We start from the raw sequence: 26233 nt of genomic DNA, 5'->3' as shown, positions 1-26233 counted from the left end.
GAGGAGATTTACTAGGATGTTGCCTGGTATGGAGGGAAGGTCTTACGAGGAATGGCTGAGGGACTAGAGGTTGTTTTCGTTAGAGAGAAGGAGGAGAAGAGGTGACTTAATAGAGACATATAAGATAATCAGAGGGCTGGACAGGGTGGATAGTGAGAGCCTTTTTCCTCGGATGGTGATGGCAAACACGAGGGGACATAGCTTTAAGTTGAGGGGTGATAGATATAGGACAGATGTCAGAGGTAGTTTCTTTACACAGAGAGTAGTAGGGGCGTGGAACGCCCTGCCTGCAACAGTAGTAGACTCGCCAACTTTAAGGGCATTTAAGTGGTCATTGGATAGACATATGGATGAAAATGGAATAAGTGTAGGTCAGATGGTTTCACAGGTCGGCGCAACATCGAGGGCTGAAGGGCCTGTACTGCGCTGTTACGTTCTATGTTCTAATTGAAATCTCACCCAGAGGCATAATCTTTTAATTTCTCACAATTAGTTTTTGAGGGGCAAACCAAATCAACACCTAAGCGCCGAAGGTTCAATAGTGCTTGTGACTAATGATGATTTGTGGAATATGAAATCTATAGAGGATAACTCACTGGTGATGAGTAATGACAGCCCCTTCACAAATGTGGAACACTCATAACCTATGAGCACCATAAACAGCAGTTTACCAATGTCTGGAATAGAAACATGAAATTGAAGACTTCCGAAATTCTTAAAACAAGACTCCAAAGTCAAAAGGTACCAAACAGATTCACTGGGAAGTTACCAGGTATGAGGGTTTGTAGTTATGAGAGAAGTCGAGAGATTTTTGCCCCACTAGAATTAAGGTTAAGGTCTGCACGATCACAAAGGGTTATGATAACACACAAAGTAATAATTGCTGCTTTTGATTGGTGGGACACTAATAAGAAAGCACAAATTTTAAATATTGTTACACCAATGTGCTTTGTTGAATGCTAATTTTCTTTAATCCACTGTCTGGAGATCAGAATTTATATATATTTTTTTTAAAAGACATTTTAAAAAGACCAGCTAAAAGGATGACATTGCTGGCAGGTTAAGATAGCTACCTAATTTGCAACACTGCATCCTACACTGCAATGCTTGTGAGGAGGGAGATGAAATGTCTGCTCATGCCCCAGAACCAAGACCCAGGAAGTTTAAAGGAATTACCTGTTTTGTTTCCAGCAAGAGAGAAATACTACTAACTGCTATGTTTGAATGACTGAGTGACTGTCATGTGACAAGCTCCTCCCCATCTGTGGTTTAAAGCTTGTGTCTTTCTGCAGCAGAAAGAGAAGCAACTGGACTCTGACATGTGCAGACCCAAGTGGGGTCTCTCTCTCTCTCTCTTTCCATTCCAGCTTGAAAGCTTTCAAATCCTGCCTGTTGACTGACCACCTTTGCAAACTCCGGCTTCAATCAGAAACCCCGTTGGAACCATCCGCATCGCTGTCTCCAAGAGACCCACCGAACCAGTCATCTACCTCTTCAAACTAAACACCTCAGGACCACCAAATTCAGCTAGAAGCCAGCCGAATCACCAAACCTCACAGACTGTATACCTCTTTTTTCCTATGGACTCTAACTCAAACAATCTACCTTTCCCCACTCTGTAACCTATGTGTATGTAAACCTCCAGAATGTGCATGTGACTAAAAGTTGGCACGCTGTTTATTATTTTTATAAGTTCGGTTTAGGTACAATAAAGCTAACTTCTTTCTTTGTTAACTCAAGAAAACCTGTCCGATTGGTTCTAGTTACGATCATAGCAAGTATGTAATCAAACACCTACTGAATTGGCCAGTACATCCACTTTAAGAATTAAACCTATTGTGGTCAAACAAGGAAAGGGAAAAGAGGGAAGCCCTTCAACCCATCCTCACTTGACCATGACAATATCCACAAAAAAATTAAAAGGGAGGTTAGGGAAATAGCCAGGCCATGCATGACAGCTAGAAACAGTTGGCACCAGCACTGGGCACCACACTTTAGGAAGGATGTGAAAGCATTAGAGAGAGTGCAGAAAAGATTCACGAGAATGAATACAGGGAAGAGGAACTTCAGTTACATGGATAGAATGGAGAAGCTAAGGCTGCTCTCCTTGGAGAAGAGAAGGTCAAGAGGAGATTTGATAGAGATGTTCAAAATCATGAGGGGTCAGACAGAGTAGTTAGGGAGAAACTGTTCCCATTGATGGAAGGACATCAATTTCAGGTGACTGGCAAAAGAAGCAGTGGCAACATGAGGAAAAACTTTTTTGATGCCGAGAGTGGTTAGGATCTGGAATAACGGAGTGACTAAGCAAGCATGAGAATATATAGAATGGTTACATTCATCGCATAGCTGCCATGCTGGCTCTGCAAGAGCAAGTCAGCTAATTCCACTCCCCAGCCTTTTCCCTGTAGCCCTGCAAATTCTCTTTCTTCACATAATTATCCAATTCTGTTTGGAAACCACAATAGAACCTGCCTCCACCACAGACTCAGGCAGTGCTAGAGAGGCGGTCGGGCAGGCCGAAGGGCCGCTCGGGCGGGCCGGAGAGGCAGGCAGGTAGGCGGGCTAGAGAGGCGGCCGGGCCAGAGAGGAGGGCGGGCCGGCCGGAGAGGCTGGCATGGATTAAGGATCGGTTAACAGGCAGAAAATAGACAGTAGGAATAAACGGGTCAATATTCCGGCAATAGTACTGAAGACCTGTGCTCCAGAACTTGCTGCGCCCCTAGCCAAGCTGTTCCAGTACAGCTACAACACTGGTATCTACCCAACAATGTGGAAAATTGCCCAGCTATGCCCTGTACAGAAAAAGCAAGACAAATCCAATACGGCCAATTACCGCCCTATCAGCCTTCTCTCAATCATGAGCAGAACGATGGAAGGGGTCATCAACAGTGCTATCAAGCGGCATTTATTCAGCAATAACCTGCCCAGTGAGGTTCAGCTGGGTTCCGCCAGGGCCACTCAGTTCCTGACCTCATTACAGACTTGGTTCAAACACAGACAAAAGAGCTGAACTCCAGAGGTGAGGTGAGAGTGACTGCCCTTGACATCATGGCAACATTTGACTAAGTGTGGCATCAAGGAGCCCTCGCAAAAATGGAGTCAATGGGAATCTGCAGAAAATTCTTCGTTGGTTCGAGTCATACCTAGCACAAAGGAAGATGGTTGTGGTTTTTGGAGGTCAAACATCTGAGCTCCAGGACATCACTGCATGAGTTCCTCAGGGTAGTGTCCTAGGCCCAACCATCTTCAGCTGCTTCATCAATGACCTTCCTTCAATCATAAAGCCAGAAGTGGGGATGTTCGCTGATGATTGCACAATGTTCAGCACCATTCGTGACTCCTCAGATACTGAAGCAGTCCATGTCCAAATGCAGCAAGACCTGGACAACATTCAGGCTTGGGCTGATAAGCAGCAAGTAACATTCACACCACACAAGTGCCAGGCAATGACCATCTCCAACAAGAGAGAATCTAACCATCTCCACTTGACATTCAAAGGCATTAGCATTGCTGAATCTGCCACTATCAACAGGCTGGGGGTTACCATTGACCTGGAACTGAACTGGACCAGCCTGCAAGAGGCAGGTAATTCTGCAGCGAGTAACTCACCTCCTGTCTCCACAATGTCTGTCCACCATCTACAAGGAACAAGTCAAGAGTGTGATGGAATACTCTCCACTTGCCTGGATGGGTGTAGCTTCAACAACACTCAAGAAGCTCGACACCATCCAGGACAAAGCAGCCCGCTTGATTGGCACCCCATCTACAAACATTCACTCCCTCCACCACCGACGCACAGTGGCAGCAGTGTGTACCATCTACAAGATGCACAGCAGCAACTCACCAAGGCTCCTTAGACAGCACCTTACAGACCTGCGAGCTCTACCACCTGGAAGGACAAGGGCAGCAAATGCATGAGAACACCACCAACTGCAAGTTCCCCTCCAAGACACACACCATTCTGACTTGGAACTATACCGCCATTCTTTCACTGTTGCTGGGTCAAAATCCTGGAACTCCCTTCCTAACAGCACTGTGGGTGTACCTACACCACGTGGACTGCAGCAGTTCAAGAAGGCAGCTCACCACCACCTTCTCAAGGGCAATTCGGGATGGGCAATAAATGCTGACCTAGCCAGCAGCGCCCACATCCTGTGGAAGAATAAAAAATGCCACCATTAGGCATTAGATGAATTGCGTCTGCTGTATACTTCCATCCAACAAAGCTTTAGGAGGTTAAAATTAAGTTACTTTCAAAGCTACGTGGAATTCTGTTTTTATTCTCAGGAACTCGTTATTTTTATGGGAAATCCTGAAAGCAAGACTCAAAACGAGAGTGCCATGGAGCTTTAGAAATCACATTCCTTCTATCCCACTGTGATTATTTGAAGTACTGTGCAGGTGTGGCAGTTTATAGATTACAGCTTTATACCATTAAACATTTTCTTCGGTGTCTTTCATTAGTTTTGCACCAACAATGAATTGACATCAACATCTTTGTGGTTGGTGGGAATGCAAATTTCAATAGCATTGAACACACTGTAATAAATATGGAAAAAATGTAACAGTGACAATCTTTTCCACAACTAAATTTAATTTTCTATTATATTTCAGTTGATGCTAATTCATTAATCGGTAAGCCCACTCAAAAGCAACAGCAACTTAAAGTTAGTATAAGTTACACTTTTATAGTTTAGTTTAGTTTAGTTTAGAGATACAGCACTGAAACAGACCCTTCGGCCCACCAAGTCTGTGCCGACCATCAACCACCCATTTATACTAATCCTACACTAATCCCATATTCCTACCACATCCCCACCTGTCCCTATATTTCCCTACCACCTACCTATACTAGGGGCAATTTATAATGGCCAATTAACCTATCCACCTGCAAGTCTTTGGCAAGGGCAAGGTTGTTTTCCTCTATTACATTTATCACCTTTTTTTTTTTAAGAAAGAAGATGCTTTGTATGTTCTATATTATCTTGTTTAAAATTGAATTTTGCAGCTTGGTGGCAGATCTCAATGTCAGGACCAGAAGCATTTGGGCAGCGATCAGCTGGCCACACAAAATCTTCTGGCGATAGCCCAATTAACAGGGGGGAGGTGTGGAGGCCGACCATTGAGAGTGCGGAGACCGGAGGGGAGGCGGCAGAGGCAGTGTCAGGTAAGGCCAAGGATGGTGCTGGTGCCATCTTTAAAGGGCTGCCATCACTGTATGAGATAAGAGATGAGGAGAAATTTATTCACTCAGAGGATTGAGAGTCTTTGGAATCCTTTACGTCAAAAGGCGGTGGAAGCAGAGTATTTGAATATTTTTACGGCAGAGTAGATAGATTCCTGATAAGCAAGGGGGTGGAAGGTTATCAGGGGTAGGTGGAAATGTGGAGTAATCAGTTCAGCCATGAACTTATTGAATGGCGGAGCAGGCTCGAAGGGCCAAGTGGCCTAATCCTGCTCCTAATTCGTATGTTCGTATGTATGTAATGGGGACTGCGTGGAAAGCTGAGATGTTTAAGAATACCTGCAGCCAGAATGGCAGAGGGAAGATCCCGTGTGGCCCCACAGTTCAAAGATGTCTCCTAACAGGTTCTACCCCAGGCTGTAAGGGCAAGGCGGGAGGTTTACTTCCCCAGAGAGGGGAGGAGGAGACCAGCCCGACTCACCAAGCAAGCCTGGACTTAGATTGCAGAGGTCAGCAGCCGTGGGATCACCCCCAAAACCTGGATCCAGTGCCACAAGCGCATCAATGACCTTATTCAGTCTTCCAAGGTCAGTACTCCATACCTCTTTTCCCTTTGGTGCTTGCAAGTGGCAACCTGAAAGGGTGCATTTGGTGGAGGGGGAGTGACCACCCAGTCATTGGCAAAGGGGTCAGGCAACAGAATATCCCATCAGAGGCATGGCTGCATCTCAGTGAGAGGTGCCCATCTGTGATTGCTGACCCCCAGAAGGTCCCTCAAGAGTGGCCGTATGCAGGAGGCATTTGTGTGTGTCCCCTTTATGGACCAGTGTGCTGCCACCAGCATAGATGTTGTGCTTGTCTCTGTGAGGAGACGAACGGTGTTCATTTTTCTGTTTGCAGGAGCAGACAGCCTATAACCTCAAGGAATGGACAAAGATCAGCGGAGCCAAACCATTCCTGTCCATCCTGACCTCCATGGGGTTAGAACTGGCAGGGCAGTGCAGCAGCCGCTCCATCGCTGACGATGAGACAGAAGAGCCAGCCCGAGAGTGTGAGTGGCCGAATGCAGGGGCACCACTGGACATATGGAGCTCCACAGTAGGGATAATTGGAATGCTACAATGGGAAGCCTATCACCCTTCAATCTATCTGCTTTGTCATGCAGGTCAGGCTGAAGAGTTGATGTAGACATGGGTGCACAGGGCACAATTTCAAAATTTGCGGTTGACGCAAAACATGGAAGTATTGCGAACTGTGAGGAGAATGATGTTCAACTTCAAAAGGAAATAGACAGGCTGGTGGAATGTGGGGACAAGTGGCAGATGAAATTTAATGTAGAGATGTGTCAAATGATTCATTTTGGTAGGAAGAATGAGGAGAGGCAATATAAAATAAAGGGTACAATTCTAAAGAGGGTACAGGAGCAGAGGAACCTGGAGATATATGTGCACAAATCATTGAAGGTGGCAGGGTAGGTTGAGAAAGCAGTTAATAAAGCATGCAGGATTCTGGGCTTTATAATTAGGGGCAGAGATTACAAAACAAGGAAGTTAATGAAATAAAAACCAGAAATGCTGGAACCACTCAGCAGGTCTGGCAGCATCTGTGGAAAGAGAAGCAGAGTTAACGTTTCGGGTCAGTGACCCTTCTTCGGAAGTTAATGATATGTTCCTATGTTCCTAAAACACTGGTTCAGCCTCAACTGGAGTATTGTGTCCAGTTCCGGGCACCACACTTTAGGAAGGATGTGAAGGTATTAGAGAGGGTGCAGAAAAGATTCACGAGAATGGTTCCAGGGATGATTAACTTCAGTTACATGGATAGATTGGAGAAGCTGGGGCTGTTCTTGGAGAAGAAAACATTCAGAGGCAATGATAGAGATGTTCAGACTCATGAGCGGTCTGGACACAGTGGATAGGGAGAAACTGTTCCTGTTGGCAGAAGGATCGAGAACCAGAGGACACTGATTTAAGTAACTGGCAAAGGAAGCAATGGCGACATAAAGAAAAACTTTGGTACACAGCGAGTGGTTAGGATCTGGAATGCACCGCCTAAGTGTGTGGTGGAGGCAAATTCAATCGTGGCTCTCAAAAGGGTTAAAATCCTGGAACTCCCTTCCTAACAGCACTGTTGGTGTCCCTACAGTGCAAGGACTGTAGTGGTTCAAGAAGGCAGTTCACCACCACCATCTCAAAGGCAATTAGGAATGGGCAATAAATGCTGGCCTAGCCAGTGACACCCACATCCCCCCAAAAAATAAAAAGGATTTGATCATCTGAAGAGAAAACATTTGCAGGGCTATGGAGAAAAGACAGGGGAGTGGGGCTAGCTGAGTTGCTCTTCACAGAATTGTTACAGTGCAGGAAGTGGTCATTTCGCCCAGCGTGTCTGCACCAGCTCTCCAGAAGAGCAATTCACTCAGTTCCATTTCTCTGCCTTCTCCCCGCAACTCTGCACATTCTTCCTTTTCATATGACAGTCTAATTCCCTTTTGAACACTTCAATTCCTGCCTCCACCACACTCTCAAGCAGCACATTCCAGACCCTAACCACTCTCTGCATGAAAAAGTTTTCCCTCAGGTCACTTTTGCTTCTCCTACCAGAGAGCCAGCACATACATGATGGGCCAAATGGCCTCCTTCTGTTTAGTTTAGTTTAGAGATACAGCACTGAAACAGGCGCTTCGGCCCAAGTCTGTGCCGACCATCAACCACCCATTTATACTAATCCTACACTAATCCCATATTCCTACCACATCCCCACCTGTCCCTATATTTCCCTACCACTTACCAGTAACAATGTTCCTGAAACTACCAGATTGTCATAAAAACCCATCTGGTTCACAAGTGAAATCTGCCATTCTTACTCAGTCTCGCCGACAAGTGACTGCAGACCCACAGCAATGTGGTTGTCTCTTAACTGCCCACTGAAATGGCCGAGCAAACCACTCAATTATACCAAATCGCTACAGAAAAGTCAAATGACAGACCATCCGTCATTGGCCTAGGCACACCATGCCCAGTGGACCTGCAAAGCCTGGGGGTTACCATTGACCAGAAACTGAACTAGAGCAGCCACATAAATACTGTGGCCACAAGAGCAGGTCAGTGGCTGGGAATTCTGCAGCGAGTAGCTCACCTCCTGTGATCTACTCTATGATCTACTCCTGCTCCTATCTCTTTTGTTCTTATGTTCACTCAGTTATCCATTATTCTTCATAAATTTACTTTTATTTTTAGAGATACAGCACTGAAACAGGCCCTTCGGCCCACCAAGTCTGTGCCGACCATCAACCACCCATTTACACTAATCCTACACTAATCCCATATTCCTACCACATCCCCACCTGTCCCGATATTTCCCTACCACCTACCTATACTAGGGACAATTTATAATGGCCAATTAACCTACCAACCTGCAAGTCTTTTGGCTGTGGGAGGAAACCGGAGCACCTGGAGAAAACCCACGCAGACACAGGGAGAACTTGCAAACTCCACTGGTAGTACCCAGAATTGAACCCGGGTCGCTGGAGCTGCGAGGCTGCGGTGCTAACCACTGCGCCGCACTGTGCTGTAACTATTCTCTGATTCTAAGAGCAGAGAGCTGGAGAAACCGGGCACAGCAGCCACCTTGGAGGAGGAGGAGGGAACCTCAGGAGGATACATATCATTCCCCCACACCCCCCACCAGCGCAGACTCTCACTTCGGTGGGTATCATTCACGCTTAGATTCACAGACAGAACCTGGTAAGCACAGCACGACCCATCCGAGGAACTAACGGAGGTTGTGACAGCTAACAATCTGAGGAACGCTGGAGGCCAGGACGATGCTGAACCCCAGACTGATGACGTGCCTTTGGAGTCATCAGCAAACAAGGCGAATGCTGCAGCTGCAGCGTGAGTTAAGGGAATATTTGGCAGATCTTCCAGAGGCCATGAAGAACGAAGTGTGGGCAATGGAGGAGTCCATCCAGGCCTTAAGTGCTGCCATATCTCTGACCAGTGCGCGCTTGCCTTCCTCCGTGGTGAGACAGCAGGTGCAACAGGCGGTAAAAAAGGCAAATGGTATGTTGGCCTTCATAGCGAGAGGGTTCGAGTACAGAAGCAGGGATGTCTTGCTGCAATTATACAGGGTCTTGGTGAGGCCACACCTGGAATATTGTGTGCAGTTTTGGTCTCCTTATCTGAAGAAGGATGTTCTTGCTATAGAGGGAGTGCAGCGAAGGTTTACCAGACTGATTCCTGGGATGGCGGGACTGTATGAGGAGAGATTGAGTCGGTTAGGATTATATTCGCTGGAGTTCAGAAGAGTGAGGGGGGATCTCATAGAAACCTATAAAATTCTAACAGGTCTTGAATTTCTTCACCCAGAGAGTGGTGAGCCTGTGGAATTCACTACCACAGAAAGCAGTTGAGGCCATAACAGTGTATGTTTTCAAGAAGGAGTTAGATATAGCTCTTGGGTCTAAAGCGATCAAAGGGTATGGGGCGAAAGCGGGAACAGGTTACGGAGTTGGATAATCAGCCACGATCATAATGAATGGCGGAGCAGGCTCGAAGGGCCGAATGGCCTACTCCTACCTCTATTTTCTATGTTTCTATGACTGGCGACCCTGATGGAGAGCCAGTGCCAGCAGACCAGTCAGTGGATGCCAGAGATGCGCACAGACACGCATGCCAACGCCTCATTCATGAGCTCTATGCAGCAGTGGCAACATGAGATGTGGGGAGGTGCAAGATGCTTGGAGTCTTCATCAGGTCCTTGCACTCTTCAGGTAAGCAGGGAGATACAAGTGTGTTTTGCAAGGGATGAAGAGCAGCTGGGGGCTCCTCTCAGGGCACTCGTGTGGAAAGCAGCTCCTCAGTCCTTCTGCGAGTGACACCAACACCTCAGCATGCCATGGCCCACAGGCCTCAGGCAGCGAGGACAGCTGCCAAGGTTGTCCCAAGCAATAAGATAGCAAGGACAACAGCCTGGCTCCATCTCAGCAGCAAGAACAGGGAGGGCATCATGTAGGAGCACATACAAGAAATTCAAGAGCTGCACTCGGGGTTCATAGGTGAAGAGAGTGTCAAAATGTTCAGCCAGTGTTTGTTGGGGCACTGAATAAAGAATTAATGTATTTCACCCCACACTGCCTTCCAATTCTGGCTGCCCTTGGATGTCACTTACACCCTTGTTCCCTCAAAAGGCTGTTTTTTTTCTATATTCCTTCATGGGATATGGGCATCGCTGGCAAGGCTAGCTTTAGTTGTCCATCCCGATTTCTCTTGAGAAGGTGGTGAAGGTTTTGCCTTCTTGAACTGCTGGCAGTCCATCTGGTGCAAGTACATGCACAGTGCTGTTAGGGAAGGAGTTCCAGGATTTTGATTCAGCTACAGTGAAGGAACAGCGACATATTTCAAAGTCATGATGGTGTGCAACTTGGAGGGGAACTTGCAGGTGGTGGGGTTTCTATGTGTTTGCTGACCTTGTTCTTCTAGATGGTAGAGGTCGCGGGTTTGGAAGGTGCTGTTGAAGAAGGTGTGTTGAGTTGCTCCAGTGCATTCCGTAGCTGGTTCACGCAGCTGCCACTGTGCGGTGGCGATGGAGGGAGTGAACGTTGAAGGTGGTGGATGGGCTGCCGATCAAGCAGGCTGCTTTGTCCTGGATGGTGTTGTTGGAGCCATACACATCCAGGCAAGTGGAGAGTATTCCATCATACTCCTGACTTGTGCCTTGTAGATGGTGGACAGGCTTTGGGGAAGCAGGAGGTGGGTTATTCACTGCAGAATTCCCAGGCTTTGACCTGCTCTTGTAGTCATAGCATTTATGTGGCTGGTCCAGTTCAGTTTCTGGTCAATGGTAATCCCCAGGATGTTGATAGTGGTGGATTCAATAATGGTAATGCTGTTGAATACCATGTGAAGATGGTTAGATTCTCTCTTGTTGGGGATGGTCATTGCCTGGCACCTGTGTGGTGCGAATGTAACTTTCCATTTATCAGCCCAAGCCTGAATGTGGTCCAGGTCTTGCTGCATCTGGACACGAACTGCTTCAGTATCTGAGGTGTCGCGAATGGTACTGAACACTGTCCAATCATCAGCGAACATCCCCACTTCTGACCTTATGATGGAGGAAGAGTCATTGATGAAGCAGCTGAAAATGGTTGGGCCTAGGACACTACCGTGAGGAACTCCTGCAGCAATGTCCTGGGGCTGAGATGATTGACCTCCAACAACCTCAACCATCTTCCTTTGCGCTAGGTATGATTCCAACCAGCGGAGTTTTCCCCTTGATTCCCATTGACTTCAGCTTGGCTTGAGCTCCTTGATCCCACACTCGGTCAAATGCAGCCTTGATATCTAGGGCAATCACTCTCACCTCACCTCTTTATGAGAGAGACAGTGCTGCATGCCGTCAACATGTCACCCATGCCGCTGTGTGATGTGCCCCTGCGTGCTGGGCAATGGTGTGCTGAATGAAGGAGGCGACATGACGGCTGCAGAAAAGTAACGCTTTATTGGTATGGATCCAACAGGTATTAAGGGCCATATGAAACATCTGTGCATTAGCACCTCTCAAGGATCCCTTGCGCGTATCTCACTGCACCTTGCTAGTAGCCTGGCTAGTAGGTGATCTTGCATCACCTGGTCAGGAGCCTCCTCCACATCCTCATTGCCCAACACCTCCTCCCTCTGCAGTGCCAGGTTGTGCAATGCACAGCAGACCACTGCGAAATGTGAGACTGTCACTGGGACATAATGAAGGGTTCCGCTATATCGATCAAGGCACCTGAATCACATCTTAAGGTGGCCTATGGCCTGCTCGACGATCGCTCAGGTTGTCCAGTGGCAGGTGTTGTATCTCTCCTGTCTCTGTGCATGGGTTCCTCATAAGCATTAGCAGCTATGTCCTCAGAGAATAGCCCTTTTCTCCCAGTATCCACCCCTGAAGGCATGCGGGGGAGCCGGGAAAGCTGTGGCATCTGGGACTGCTCAAGTACGTCGGCGTTGTGGCAGCTTCCTGGAAACTGTGTACACACCTGAAGGACCAGTCTGCAGTAGTCTCAGACCAGTTGCACATTGAGCGAGTGGAAGCTCTTCCTGTTGATGAAGGCCGGTGGTTGGTCTGAGAGAGTCTTGACGGCCACATGCATGCAATCAATCAGACCCTGCACCTGGGGGAATCCAGCAATGGCCCCTCTTGATTGTCTGGATCAGTGTGGAAACACACATACTGGCTGGCCCTCTTGAATACCTTGATACATCAATGCGCCGCAGATTCTGAGATCCCACACATATCTCCAGTGAATCCCTGGAAAGATTTGGAGGTGTCGAAGTTCAGTGTCACGGTGGCCTTCACTGCCACTGGCATTGGGTGTCCACCAACTCCCATGGGGCTCAGTTCATCCTGCATCATGGCACACAGATCAATGATGGCTTCCCTGGAGAGGCACAGTCTTCGGAGACACTGTCACTCAGACATTTACAGATAGCTGAGCCTTGAATGGTAGACTCTCTCTGGAGGGTACCCACTTCTGCGCTCAGCAGGCTGGTCACGTGCCCCTCTGAGCCCTTCTCCTGCATCCCCACACTGAGGCAGGCCCTCATGTTGGCCCTGAGGTTGCCTGTGGCTGGAGCACCTTCCCCCTTTGCTGCTCCTCCTCAAAGGGGCCCGGAAGCCTGGGTGAATGAGGCCCACGGCAGGTGGCCTCTCTCAGTGTGCAAGGCATTTTATGTAAACGCACTCCCACCTGTTTCTTCAGCTCAAGTCCACTGCTCAGATGGCACTCTGGCAGCATGCCCCCATAGTGCTGGCACCTTATTCTCCCCTTCTTCCCCACCCCACCTGGCTTCATTTTCTGCTGCCCGAGGTGCTCCACCCTTCCTGACACCATGCTAGCTCTCTCGATGGCTGCCAGAGAAAGCCAGCACTGAGTTCCCGCTTGCTTGCTGCCTCCTTTTACTGGGCAAGGCTCTGATGCCCCATGGTTCCCATGCACCGTTTGCAAAATTTAAAATCCCCCATAAAATTGCTCTCAGTTGGCCAATTAATTGCCTCAATTACCTTCCCACCCCGTCCATGTGCGATGTCGTCCCGCCATGTCAGCTGCCATCAGGAAAATGCAGAAATGAGGTGAGACATCAGGCTTCTGGTCAGACGCCTTCCATTCCAAATTTACAGCCAGCCCCCAGCTCGGAAAATTCCGGCTACAGATACAACTGCACCAAATGCTTACTAGGTAATACGGCAGTGGATGTAATTCTGCCTATTTCCCTTTGAAACCACATGGGTGTACCTTAGAACTTTATGGTGAGTTATTTTCTTTTTCTGAGCTGAAAACAAACAAAATTTGTTTTTAAGTTCTAGAAATAGTGACTTTTATCCCCAAATGACATTTATAAAAGGTACATGATAATGTGCTTCCAACAGTAAATTGATTAAATCATCTGCTCTTTACAAATATCATATAGCTACTGACAGATGTTAGGTAACCATCACTTTCATATTATCACACAATTAAAATCAGGAAAAATATAGAAAGAAATTCCAGAAAACATATCTAGTATCATGGAGCTGAATGCACAACCACTCTCTTGATTTGACATAATGTTATCAAATATTGACCTGCTCATATTTATGCTGCCAATCTAGATTGTGTGGACTCTTCACTGGCTCTACAACCAGCCTTCAAGGTGGTTTTCAGTCACTGGAAATCACATAACAGAATGCCGCTCCAAAATGGTGTCATGCAGGCCCCCACCTGCCAAGAATAAGGCTTATTAATTTTGCCACATGGACATTAAATTTCAAATTGTTGTTGGGAAGAAGAGAAGGCCTGTTACATGGTCTGCCAGACCTTGGCTGGAAAAACCACATTTACACATTAACAGACATTGAAGGCAGGGAAATGCATTCCATTACCTGATAAGATGATACAAAACACAGAGCCAAGACGTGGTCAGACCAGTTCGTTGCATGACTAGCTTGCTTGGCAACCTGGGGGGTTCTGAATTGTAGAGTTTGAACTGAGATTCTGCAGAAAGCAGAATGCTCCTGGACTGAAGACCTCCTGTCTGTCTGTTTCCTCCCATCTCTTTCTCACAAGCCTCTGAATCCACTGAAGACACATGAACCCAAGAGAGAAAAGTCTCCTACAGTAAACAAGGTTTAAGAAGAATACTGGGCCCCAACGAAAAGCAAGAACTACCTACAATCAAGACTCTACAATGAGCTCGAAGAACTGTAACAACAACTCTTCAGATATTGCCTCAAACCTTTCCACTTCACTTTTCTTCTGCTCTTTTCTGTCTCTATTTGCATGTGTGTATCACCCATGCATGGGCGCGTCGTGTATCCGTAGGCGTTAACCAATTTAGAGTTTAAGTTTAATAAAGTTCACTTTTATTCTTTAAACCTAAAAGTCTGTTTGTGCTGGTTTCTTTGCCCTATAATTGGAAAGCGGCGAACACAGATTCACCAAGGGGGAGCTAAAAACAGTGCGTTTAAAATTAAAGCCTGTTACAGTAAGACCAGGTGAAGGCTGAAATGGAACCCTAGACCTCTTTCGCATCTGGTCGCAACAGTGGACAGTGGCAGCAAGATGTAGAAGAAAACAGGTCAGTAAAACATCTTTTTTTAAACAAGAAAAGTGAGTAAAAGGGTTAGAATTGGTAAAAGGTCGTAAAATAAGTAGGACAGAGAGAAAACAATAAACACACAATAAATGAAAATTGGGGTCAATAGTATCAGTGTATGAACTGAAAATCAACAAAGCCTGGACACAATGAACATGCCAGAAGTTTTACATTAAACTTACTGTATAATTTATGCACTGTTCCAAATTTTTTTTTTGTTTGGAGAGTTTGTGGATTGATTTCTGTGATATCTCTCGGTATACAATGCACAATGCAATTGCAATTTCAAAACACTACAATTTTAGTAAGGTTTTAAATGGTGATTTTTGCCTCAATAAACAGTATGGAAATCACAGCTGCTCCAAGAACTAACCTTAAAAGTTTGACAGTAATTATTTTTTGGTACCTTTCCTCGAAGTATATAGCATAGCAGTGCCTGCTATTAAACAAACACAGCCTCCAAGCACCAAAATGGTAGCAATTTAAAACCCTTACCAATTTTTCATCAACTGTGATGAGTTGTGTGTCCTGGGTTTGAGTCTGTGCCATTTGCCATGTGGAAGTGCTCAATGACCTGCAGTGCAAGACAAAAAAAAAGTAGAAAGCGTTTCATACAACTACATGGCATAGACAGATGAACCTCAGATAAACAAGTTAGCTATTAATATTAGTCTTCAAAAAAAAAATCCAGACAGAAAATATAACAGCGCAGAAATCCTATTTCTCCCAGTTAATTCAGTCTGTTTAATTCCTGTCAGAGTCCCATTCAACAGTTCACAACAGGCTGCACTTTAAATCAGCCTGCAGGCTTTCGTTCAGAGACTGCCAATAGCAGTGACTGCACTAAAGTGTGTGAATGCAGCTGGCTTGTCGCAAACAGACAGAGCAAGGAGGCAGCAACTTTGAAGAAATTTCTTAGAGCAAGTTTTTGTTAAGTAGCAACATAGTTCAATGCTTATCCAAGTTTAAAGAGCTTCAAAATAAATATTTTAAGACCTATCCCACCCAATACTTCTCTTTAAAAAAACTGGAGGTATTTTGCTCGTAAAATCAAAAAGGTTCATCAATGATTTTACGTATTTTAGCAAATTCTGAAGTTCTTCACTAATGGCACACTGCTTTAAAATTGGGATTCTACACTCTACATTTTCCAATCAAAGAACAATCCTTAAACTTGTATTACAGATATCCAACTGACCAAATAACCATATGAACTTAGTTTGAAAATTAGTCTTCTAAACAATTTGGTCCAATTATTTTTAAAACTATAATGTCATAAAATACAACAGGTGAGCCATAAGACAGAACTAAAATGGATAACCAAATACCTTTCTAGTTATAATTTTTGTTACTCTTTTTTCATTTAACGAGCAATGCAGCGTGGGGGTGTGGGGTGGAGGGTGAGAGGAAAGACTTCCTTGAGGCATTGGGGAGAGCAGTCCTGCTCCTCTTGGCCAACAAGGAGTGCTGTAAAAGGCAAGTAACTTCTTGAGCTGGCACCTCCCACCTCCCTTTCACTGCCAGGTTTCCCAGACACTGGAAAACTCACAGCACGTGCTAAATTTAAATCAGGCTCCCAATTACACAATGGCAGCCTGATTTACTATGTTCATGAAATGTCCTCACTCTCCAAGGTAGGACACTGACATGCCGCAAAATCTGCCACTGTGAACATAACCCTGATCTCATCTCGCCTGTCACGTGTGGGGGATGATTAACATCAAGGCCTATATGTATCAGTACTGATGAACTAACATTGGCAAACAAGTCAACACTATATAAATTATTTCAGATGAGCACAGGGAGTGACAAAAATACAGAAATCAACAGAGCTGCAGGGTGAACAACAAAGGAAGTGGAACACTGAACTATAAAGCCAAAACAATAGACAAAAAACAAATTGAATAAGTATCTAGAGTGAGACTTATCAAATACAATCTCCTCTCCTAAACAAATGTATGAATCAAGAGGTCAAGAGGTACAAAGGGGCAGTACGCTAGATAACACCCAGGCAAAAGCACATGGAAGGACACCATGGGGCTGATTTTCCCTACTCAAGAGAACATTTATACCTTGGATTAAAGGTTTAAAAAAAATACAAGAACAAGGTACCAATTGAGACACTTAACAGATACAGGAATTATTGTGGATAATTTATGAAACTGTAATCCCAATGCCAGGGGAAGGAGGAAAGTGAGAAGAGGAAGAACTAGATTGTAAAGTTACTGTATAAGGCACTGGTCAGATCTTTCTTAGCGCACTGGTCAATCAATAATAACCTAGAGAATGCAGAGACAAGCTACAAAGATGATCCTAGGTTTAAGGAATACTGCAGATGCTGGAAATCTGAAATAAAAACAGAAAATGCTGGAAAGATTCAGCAGGTCTGGCAACATCTGTAAAGAGAGAAAAGGAATTAATGTTTCAGGTTTGACTTTTCATCACAACTGGGAAAAGTTAGAAATGCAATAGGTTTTAAGCAAGTGAAAGGGGTTTGGGGGGTTGCAAAAAGAACAAAATGGAAAGTCTGTGATAGGGTGGTAGACAAGAGAGATTAAATGGCAAAAGGGTTGGTGGCGCAAGGCCAAAGTGCGTGGTAATGGGACAGACAAGTAAAGAAACAAAAAATGTATCTAGGACGGGTGAATGGAGTTTTAAAAGAAGTTCTAAAAGCAAAATACTGCGGATGCTGGAAATCTGAAATAAAAACAAGAAATGCTGGAATCACTCAGCAGGTCTGGCAGCATCTGTGGAAAGAGAAGCAGAGTTAACGTTTCGGGTCAGTGACCCTTCTTCGGAACTGACAAATATAAGAAAAGTCACAGATTATAAACAAGTGAGGTGGGGGTGGGGCAAGAGATAACAAAGGAGAAGGTGTAGATTGGACCAGGCCACATAGCTGACCAAAAGGTCACAGAGCAAAGGCAAACAATATGTTAATGGTGTGTTGAAAGACAAAGCATTAGTACAGATTAGGTGTAAATACACTGAATATTGAACAGCAGCAAGTGCAAACCTGAAAAAAACAGTGGGTAAGCAAACTGAACAAACTAAGATGAAATGAAATAAATGCAAAAAAAAAGATTGTAAAACATGTAAAAAAGAATGTAGAAAAAAGGAAGAAAAAATAACTAAAAATGAAAGTAAAATGGGGGGCTGTCATGCTCTGAAATTATTGAACTCAATGTTCACTCCGGCAGGCTGTAGTGTGCCTAATCGGTAGATGAGATGCTGTTCCTCGAGCTTGCGTTGATGTTCACTGGAACACTGCAGCAATCCCAGGACAGAGATGTGAGCATGAGAGCAGGGGGGAGTGTTGAAATGGCAAGCAACCGGAAGCTCAGGGTCCTGCTTGCGGACTGAGCGGAGATGTTCCGCAAAGCGGTCACCCAGTCTGCGCTTGGTCTCCCCAATGTAGAGGAGACCACACTGTGAGCAGCGAATACAGTATACTACATTGAAAGAAGTACAAGTAAATCGCTGCTTCACCTGAAAGGAGTGTTTGGGGCCTGGGATAGTGAGGAGAGAGGAGGTAAATGGGCAGGTATTACACCTCCTGCGATTGCAGGGGAAGGTGCCCTGGGACGGGGACGAGGTGGTGGGGGTAATGGAGGAGTGGACCAGGGTGTCGCGGAGGGAACGATCCCTTCGGAATGCTGACAGGGGAAGGGAGGGGAAGATGCGACTGGTAGTGGCATCACGCTGGAGGTGGCGAAAATGGCGGAGGATGATCCTTTGGATATGGAGGCTGGTGGGATGAAAAGTGAGGACAAGGGGAACCCTGTCATGGTTCTGGGAGGGAGGGGAAGGGGTGAGGGTAGAGGTGCGGGGAATGGGTCGGACACGGTTGAGGGCCCTGTCAACCACAGTGGGGGGAAATCCTCGGTTGAGGAAAAAGGTCATATCAGAAGCACCGTCATGGAAGGTAGCATCATCAGAGCAGATGCGTTGGAGACGGAGAAACTGGGAGAATGGAATGGAGTCCTTACAGGAGGTAGGGTGTGAAGAAGTGTATTCGAGGTAGCTGTGGGAGTCGGTGGGCTTATAATGGATATTGGTAGACAACCTATCCCCAGAGATGGAGACAGAGAAGTCGAGGAAGGGAAGGGAAGTGTCAGAGATGGACCATGTAAAGGTGAGAGAAGGGTGGAAATTGGAAACAAAGTTGATGAAGTTTTCTAGTTCGGGGCTGGAGCAGGAAATGGCACCGATACAGTCATCAATGTACCGGAAAAAGAGCTGGGGGAGGGGGGCCTGAGTAGGACTGGAACAAAGAATGCTCGACATATCCCACAAAAAGACAGGCATAACTAGGACCCATGCGGGTACCCATAGCGACACCTTTTACTTGAAGGAAGTCAATGAATTTCGCGCTCGGCAGGACGTTGAGCTCTTCTTCCATCGCCTCCGCCTCCGGGCTCACTTCTTCAACCAGGAGTCCTCCCCCCGACCAGCAGACCCATTCACCCGCCTTCAGCATTCTCCCTCTACCTGGACCCCTCCCCCTGGCCTCTTACCCGCTCTTGATCTCTTCATTGAAAACTGTCGGCGAGACATTGGTCTCAATTTCTCTGCCCCCCTCACTCACTCGAACCTGTCCCCCTCTGAACTTGAGGCACTCCGTTCTCTCAGGTCTAACCCCGACATGGTCATCAAACCTGCAGACAAGGGTGGTGCTGTTGTTGTGTGGCGTACTGACCTCTACCTTGCAGAAGCTCAACGCCAACTCACAGACACCTCTTCCTACCTCCCTCTGGACCATGACCCCACCACCGAACATCAAGCCACCGTCCAAAGGACTGTCACTGACCTCATCTCCTCTGGAGATCTTCCCTCTACAGCTTCCAACCTCAGAGTCCCACAACCCCGGACAGCCCGCTTCTACCTCCTTCCCAAAATCCACAAACGGGACTGTCCCGGCAGACCCATTGTGTCAGCCTGCTCCTGCCCCACTGAACTTATTTCTTCCTATCTAGACTCTATCTTTTCTCCGCTGGTCCAGTCTCTTCCCACCTACATCCGTGACTCTTCTGACGCCCTACGTCATTTTGACAATTTCCAGTTTCCTGGTCCCAACCGCCTCCTCTTCACTATGGACGTCCAATCGCTCTACACCTCCATCCCCCACTAGGATGGTTTGAGGGCTCTCCGCTTCTTCCTGGAACAGAGGCCCAACTAGTCTCCATCCACCACCACCCTCCTCCGCCTGGCTGAACTTGTTCTCACATTGAACAACTTCTCCTTCAACTCCACGCACTTCCTTCAAGTAAAAGGTGTCGCTATGGGTACCCGCATGGGTCCTAGTTATGCCTGTCTTTTTGTGGGATATGTCGAGCATTCTTTGTTCCAGTCCTACTCAGGCCCCCTCCCCCAGCTCTTTTTCCGGTACATTGATGACTGTATCGGTGCCATTTCGTGCTCCAGCCCCGAACTAGAAAACTTCATCAACTTTGTTTCCAATTTCCACCCTTCTCTCACCTTTACATGGTTCATCTCTGACACTTCCCTTCCCTTCCTCGACTTCTCTGTCTCCATCTCTGGGGATAGGTTGTCTACCAATATCCATTATAAGCCCACCGACTCCCACAGCTACCTCGAATACACTTCTTCACACCTTGCCTCCTATCAGAACTCCACTCCATTCTCCCAGTTTCTCCGTCTCCGACGCATCTGCTCTGATGATGCTACCTTCCATGACGGTGCTTCTGATATGACCTCCTTTTTCCTCAACCGAGGATTTCCCCCCACTGTGGTTGACAGGGCCCTCAACCGTGTCCAACCCATATCCCGCACCTCTACCCTCACCCCTTCCCCTCCCTCCCAGAACCGTGACAGGGTTCCCCTTATCCTCACTTTTCATCCCACCAGCCTCCATATCCAAAGGATCATCCTCCGCCATTTTCGCCACCTCCAGCGTGATGCCACTACCAGTCGCATCTTCCCCTCCCTTCCCCTGTCAGCATTCCGAAGGGATCGTTCCCTCCGCGACACCCTGGTCCACTCCTCCATTACCCCCACCACCTCGTCCCCGTCCCAGGGCACCTTCCCCTGCAATCGCAGGAGGTGTAATACCTGCCCATTTACCTCCTCTCTCCTCACTATCCCAGGCCCCAAACACTCCTTTCAGGTGAAGCAGCGATTTACTTGTACTTCTTTCAATGTAGTATACTGTATTCATTGCTCACAGTGTGGTCTCCTCTACATTGGGGAGACCAAGCGCAGACTGGGTGACCGCTTTGCGGAACATCTCCGCTCAGTCCGCAAGCAGGACCCTGAGCTTCCGGTTGCTTGCCATTTCAACACTCCCCCCTGCTCTCATGCTCACATCTCTGTCCTGGGATTGCTGCAGTGTTCCAGTGAACATCAACGCAAGCTCGAGGAACAGCATCTCATCTACCGATTAGGCACACTACAGCCTGCCGGACTGAACATTGAGTTCAATAATTTCAGAGCATGACAGCCCCCCATTTTACTTTCATTTTTAGTTATTTTTTCTTCCTTTTTTCTACATTCTTTTTTACATTTTTTACAATCTTTTTTTGCATTTATTTCATTTCATCTTAGTTTGTTCAGTTTGCTTACCCACTGTTTTTTTCAGGTTTGCACTTGCTGCTGTTCAATATTCAGTGTATTTACACCTAATCTGTACTAATGCTTTGTCTTTCAACACACCATTAACATATTGTTTGCCTTTGCTCCGTGACCTTTTGGTCAGCTATGTGGCCTGGTCCAATCTACACCTTCTCCTTTGTTATCTCTTGCCCCACCCCCACCTCACTTGTTTATAATCTGTGACTTTTCTTATATTTGTCAGTTCCGAAGAAGGGTCACTGACCCGAAACGTTAACTCTGCTTCTCTTTCCACAGATGCTGCCAGACCTGCTGAGTGATTCCAGCATTTCTTGTTTTTATTTAAAAGAAGTTCGCTTGTTTCCTTTTCAAAATAATTTTTTTTTTAAATTAAGACTGACTTTGAGGTGAGCTGATTGTAACTTTCAAGATTATAAAGGAATTGACCAAGTTGATCCAGGTTTAGTATGGAAAAGTGTTCAAATACCAGGAGACGCAATTAAAATTAAATGCAATTAAAATTTGGGAAGTTAGGAAGAAGAAAAAGTGTAGATTTTCACGGGTCTTTGATGTGAAAAGTAAGTTAGTTCAAGGAGTCATTAGATACATTTGTCATGGAGCGGCTTCAGGACATTCTTCTGGGGGAGGGTAAATAGCCAGAAGTCACAGTCCACATTGGTACCAATGACATGGGTAAGAAGAGGGATGAGGTCCTGAAAGCAGATTTTACGAGTTAGGAAGGAAATTAAAAAGCAGGACCTCAAGAGCAGTAATCTCAGGATTACTCCCAGTGCCATGTGCTAGTGAGCATAGGAATAGGAGGATTGATTGATTACGAGGCTGGAGAATTGGTGTAGGAGGGAGGGCAGCAGATTTCTGAGACATTGGGACCGCTTCTGGGGCAGATGGGACCTGTGCAAGATGGATGGGCTACACCTTAACAAGACCAGAACTAATATCCTCGCAGGGAGATTTGCTAGTGCTGTGGGGTGGAGAGGAGGGTTAAACCAGCTTGTCAGGGGGATGGGAACCTGAGGGGTAGCTCAAAATGGAAGGAAGTAAAATAGCTAACAGGAGGTAGAAAAGTAGCAAGTGATGTTAGAAGGCAGGCGAAACAAAGGCGGACACCAACTAGGCTTAGAATGCAGAATAATGTTAAGACGACAAGGTTAAGGGCACTCCACCTGAATGCATGCAGTATTTGGAACAAGGCAGATGATTTAAAAGGCACAGAGGTAAATGGGTCTGATCTAATTGCCATTACAGAAATGTGACTACAGGGTGACCAAGACTGGGAACTGAATATTTAAGGATATTCAACATTTAGGAAGGACAGGAAAAAAAAGGAAAAGGAGGTGGTGTCGCACTGACAAGGGATGGGATTAGTACATTAGTAAGGGAGGATCTCAGATCAGAAGAACAAAATCTGGAATCTGTTTGGGTGGAGCTACGAAAGCAGCAAGGGGCAGCAAACATTGGCAGGAGTTGTTTGCAGGCTACAAAACAGTAGTGGTAGTGTGGGGCATGGTATTAATCAGGAGGTTAGAGAAGCATGAAGCATGGGTAACACAGTAATCATGGGTGACTTCAATCTGCATATAGATGGGGTAAACCTACTGAGCACTAATGCTGTGGAGGATGAGTTTCTGGAGTATGTTAGGGATGGTTTTCTAGAGCAGTATGTTGAGGAACCAACTAGAGAACAGGTTATTTTAGATCTAATATTATGTAATGAGAAAGGGTTAATTAATAATCTTGTTGTAAAAGCACCTTTAGGGATGAGTGACCATAATATGATAGAATTTTACATTATGTTTGAAAATGAGGTAGCTCAATCTGAAGTAAAAACAAGAAATGCTGGAAATACTCAGCAGGTCTGGCAGCATCTGTGGAGAGCGGAACTAACGTTTCAGGTCAGTGACCCTTCATCAGAACCAGCATCTGCAGTATTTTGCTTTTATTTAGTTCAATCTGAAGCCAGGGTGTTAAATTTGAACGAAGGAATTGTGAAAGTATGAGGGGCAAATTGGCTGAAGTGGACTGGGAAAATACATTAAAGGTATGACAGTATATAGGCAATGGATATTCTTTGAAGAATTACTATATAATTTACAGCAACTATAGATTTCTTCAAGGCACAAAAACCCCAAAAGTAAAGGCAGTCAACCGTGGTGAACAAAGAAAGTTAAGGATTGTATAAGATTAAAAGAAAAGGCCTATAAAGTGGCTAGAAATAGTAGTAAACCTGAGGATTGGGAGGGTATACTGGAAAGGAGGACCAAGAAAGGGAGAATAGAATACGATTGTAAACTAACAAAAAACATAAAAATGGACTGGAAAAGCTTTTATAGGTACGTAAAAAGGAAACGTTTGGCTGAGACAAATGTGGGTTCATTACAGGCAGAGTCAAGAGAATTTATAATGGTGAATTGAGAAATGGCAGAGAAGCTAAATGATTACTTTGTATCTGTCTTCACTAAGGAAGATACAAGCAATCTCCCAGCATTAGAGATCCAAGGGATTAGGGGGAATGAGGAATTGAAGGAAATTAGTATTAGTAAGAAGGTTGTATTGGAGAAATTAATGGGGCTGAAGGTTGATAAGTCACCCGGACCTGATGTTCTGCATCCCAGAGTGTTGAAAGAAGTAGCTATGGAGATAGTGGATGCATTAGTGATCATCTTCCAGAATCTATAGAATTTTGGAACAGTTCCTACAGATTGGTAGATCGCAAATGTCAAACCACTATTTAGGAAGGGAGGGATAGAGAAAACAGGGAACTACATATCTGTTAGCCTTACATCAGTCGTTGGGAAAATGCTAGAATCTATTCTAAAGGATGTGACAAATGGACACTTGGATAATAATGATCTCATTAGGCATAGTCAACATGGAATTATGAATGGAAATCATGTTTGATGAACCTGTTGGAGTTTTTTGAGGATGTTACTGACAGAATTGATAAAGGGCAATCGGTGGACTCAGTATCCTGGGATTTTCAGAAGGCTTTTGATAAAGTGCCCCGCAGAAGGTTGGTTAGCAAAATTAAAGCAAATGGGATAGGAGGTAATAGACTGGCATGGTTTAAGGATTGGTTAATGGGCAGAAAACAGAGAGTAGAATAAACGGGTCATTCTCGCGTTGGCAGGCTGAGACTAGTGGGGTACCACAAGGATCAGTAGTTGGGGTCCTGCTGTTCACAATATATATCAATGATTTGGATGTGGGGACAAATGTAATATTTCCAAGTTCGCGAATGACATAAAACTAGGTGGGAATGTGGGTTGTGAGGAAGTTGCAAAGTGGCTTCAAGGGGATTAGACTGACTTAGTGAGTGGGCAAGAACATGGCAGATGGAATGTAGCGTGGAAAAATGTGAGGTTATCCACTTTGGTAGGAGGAATAGATGTGCAGAGTATTTCTTAAATGGTAGGAGATTAGAAAGTGTAGATGTACAAAGGGACCTGGGTGTCCTCGTCAATAAGTCGCTGAAAGCCAACATGCAGGTGCAGCAAGCAATTAGGAAGGCTAATGTTATGTTAGCCTTTATCGCAAAAGGATTTGCGTACAAGAGTGGCAAAGTCTTGCTTCAATTGTGTAGAACCTTGGTTAGACCGCAGCTGGAGTACTGTGTGCAGTTTTGGTCCCCTTACCTTAGGATGGATATTACTGCCATAGAGGGAGTGCAACAAAGGATCATCAGACCTTTTCCTAGGATGGCAGGACTGCCCTAAGAAGAGAGATTGGGGAAACTGGGCCTGTATCCTCTAGAGTTTTGAAGCAGGAGAGCTGATCTCATTTAAATCTACAAAATACTTACAGGGAAACAAAGAGTAGATGCAGGCAAGATGTTTCCCCTGGTTGGGGAGTCTAGAACCAGGGGACACAATTTCAAAATAAGGGGGAAGCCACTTAGGACAGAGATGCAGAAAGATTTCTCTACTCAGAGAGTTGTGAATCTTTGGAATTCTCTACCCGAGAGGGCTGTGGAAGCTCAGTCATGGAGTATGTTTAAAGCAGAAATTGACAGATTTCTAAACACCAATGACATAAAGGGATATGGGGATAGTGTGGGAAAAAGGCATTGAAGTGGATGATCAGCCATAATCGTATTGAATGGCGGAGCAGGCACGATGGGCTGAATGGCCTACTCCTGCTCCTACGTCCCTATTTCTGGAGAGAGGGGTAGATGAGAAGGCAGGTATGACAAGGTCTACCAAACAGGTGCAGATTTATTGGGCCTATTGGCCTTTATATTCTTATGTTTAATCTGGTGTCATGGGCAGGTACAAAAAATAATTAACATGGCTGAAGAAATGCCTTCATCTCAAGGGGGCTGGAATACAAAGGGGTGAAAGTTATGGTGCAGTTATAACTGTTACGACCTGATGAGCAAGGTGTCTAGGGGTCTTTTACTGTCTTCACCTGGTCTTACTGTAACAGGCTGGTGAATCCTTGTTCACCACCTTCCAATTATAAGGCAAAGAAATGAGCATTAACAGGCTTAAGTTTAAATAAGAAAAGTTAAATTTAAACTCTAATTCGGTTAACACCTATGGATAAACGCCGCGCCCCAAGCTAGCATGCATATGCGATACGCACATGGAAATAGGGACAGAAACGAGAAGAAAAAGAAAATGGAGAGGTTAGAGGTATTATCGGAAGAGCTTCTTGTTTACTGTGCTTTGAGCTCACTCTGGTTCTTTTGTAAGTAGTCTTGCTTTTCACTGAGGCCCAGTATTCTTCTCAAACCTTAAATAAAAGCAAGATACTGCAGATGCTGGAAATAAGGGTCTCTGACCAGAAACGTTAACTCTGCTTCTCTCTGCACAGATGCTGCCAGACCTGCTGAATA

At 45.7% G+C, this 26233-nt stretch overlaps 1 protein-coding gene across 1 annotated transcript in view; it reads right to left on the bottom strand.

The window, feature by feature from the left end:
* Window positions 1-26233, bottom strand: part of ndufs4 (NADH:ubiquinone oxidoreductase subunit S4) — a 206574-nt gene that overhangs the window by 132344 nt on the left and 47997 nt on the right. The window contains exon 2 of the mRNA XM_068032808.1: window positions 15304-15382. Within this exon, the coding sequence (XP_067888909.1) occupies window positions 15304-15382 (79 nt within the window). The remainder of the gene's footprint in view (window positions 1-15303; window positions 15383-26233) is intronic.

Source organism: Heterodontus francisci, chromosome 1 (genome assembly GCF_036365525.1).
Source record: "Heterodontus francisci isolate sHetFra1 chromosome 1, sHetFra1.hap1, whole genome shotgun sequence".
In the NCBI taxonomy this organism is placed as follows: domain Eukaryota; kingdom Metazoa; phylum Chordata; class Chondrichthyes; order Heterodontiformes; family Heterodontidae; genus Heterodontus; species Heterodontus francisci.
This window is presented reverse-complemented; position numbering and strand designations above follow the sequence as displayed.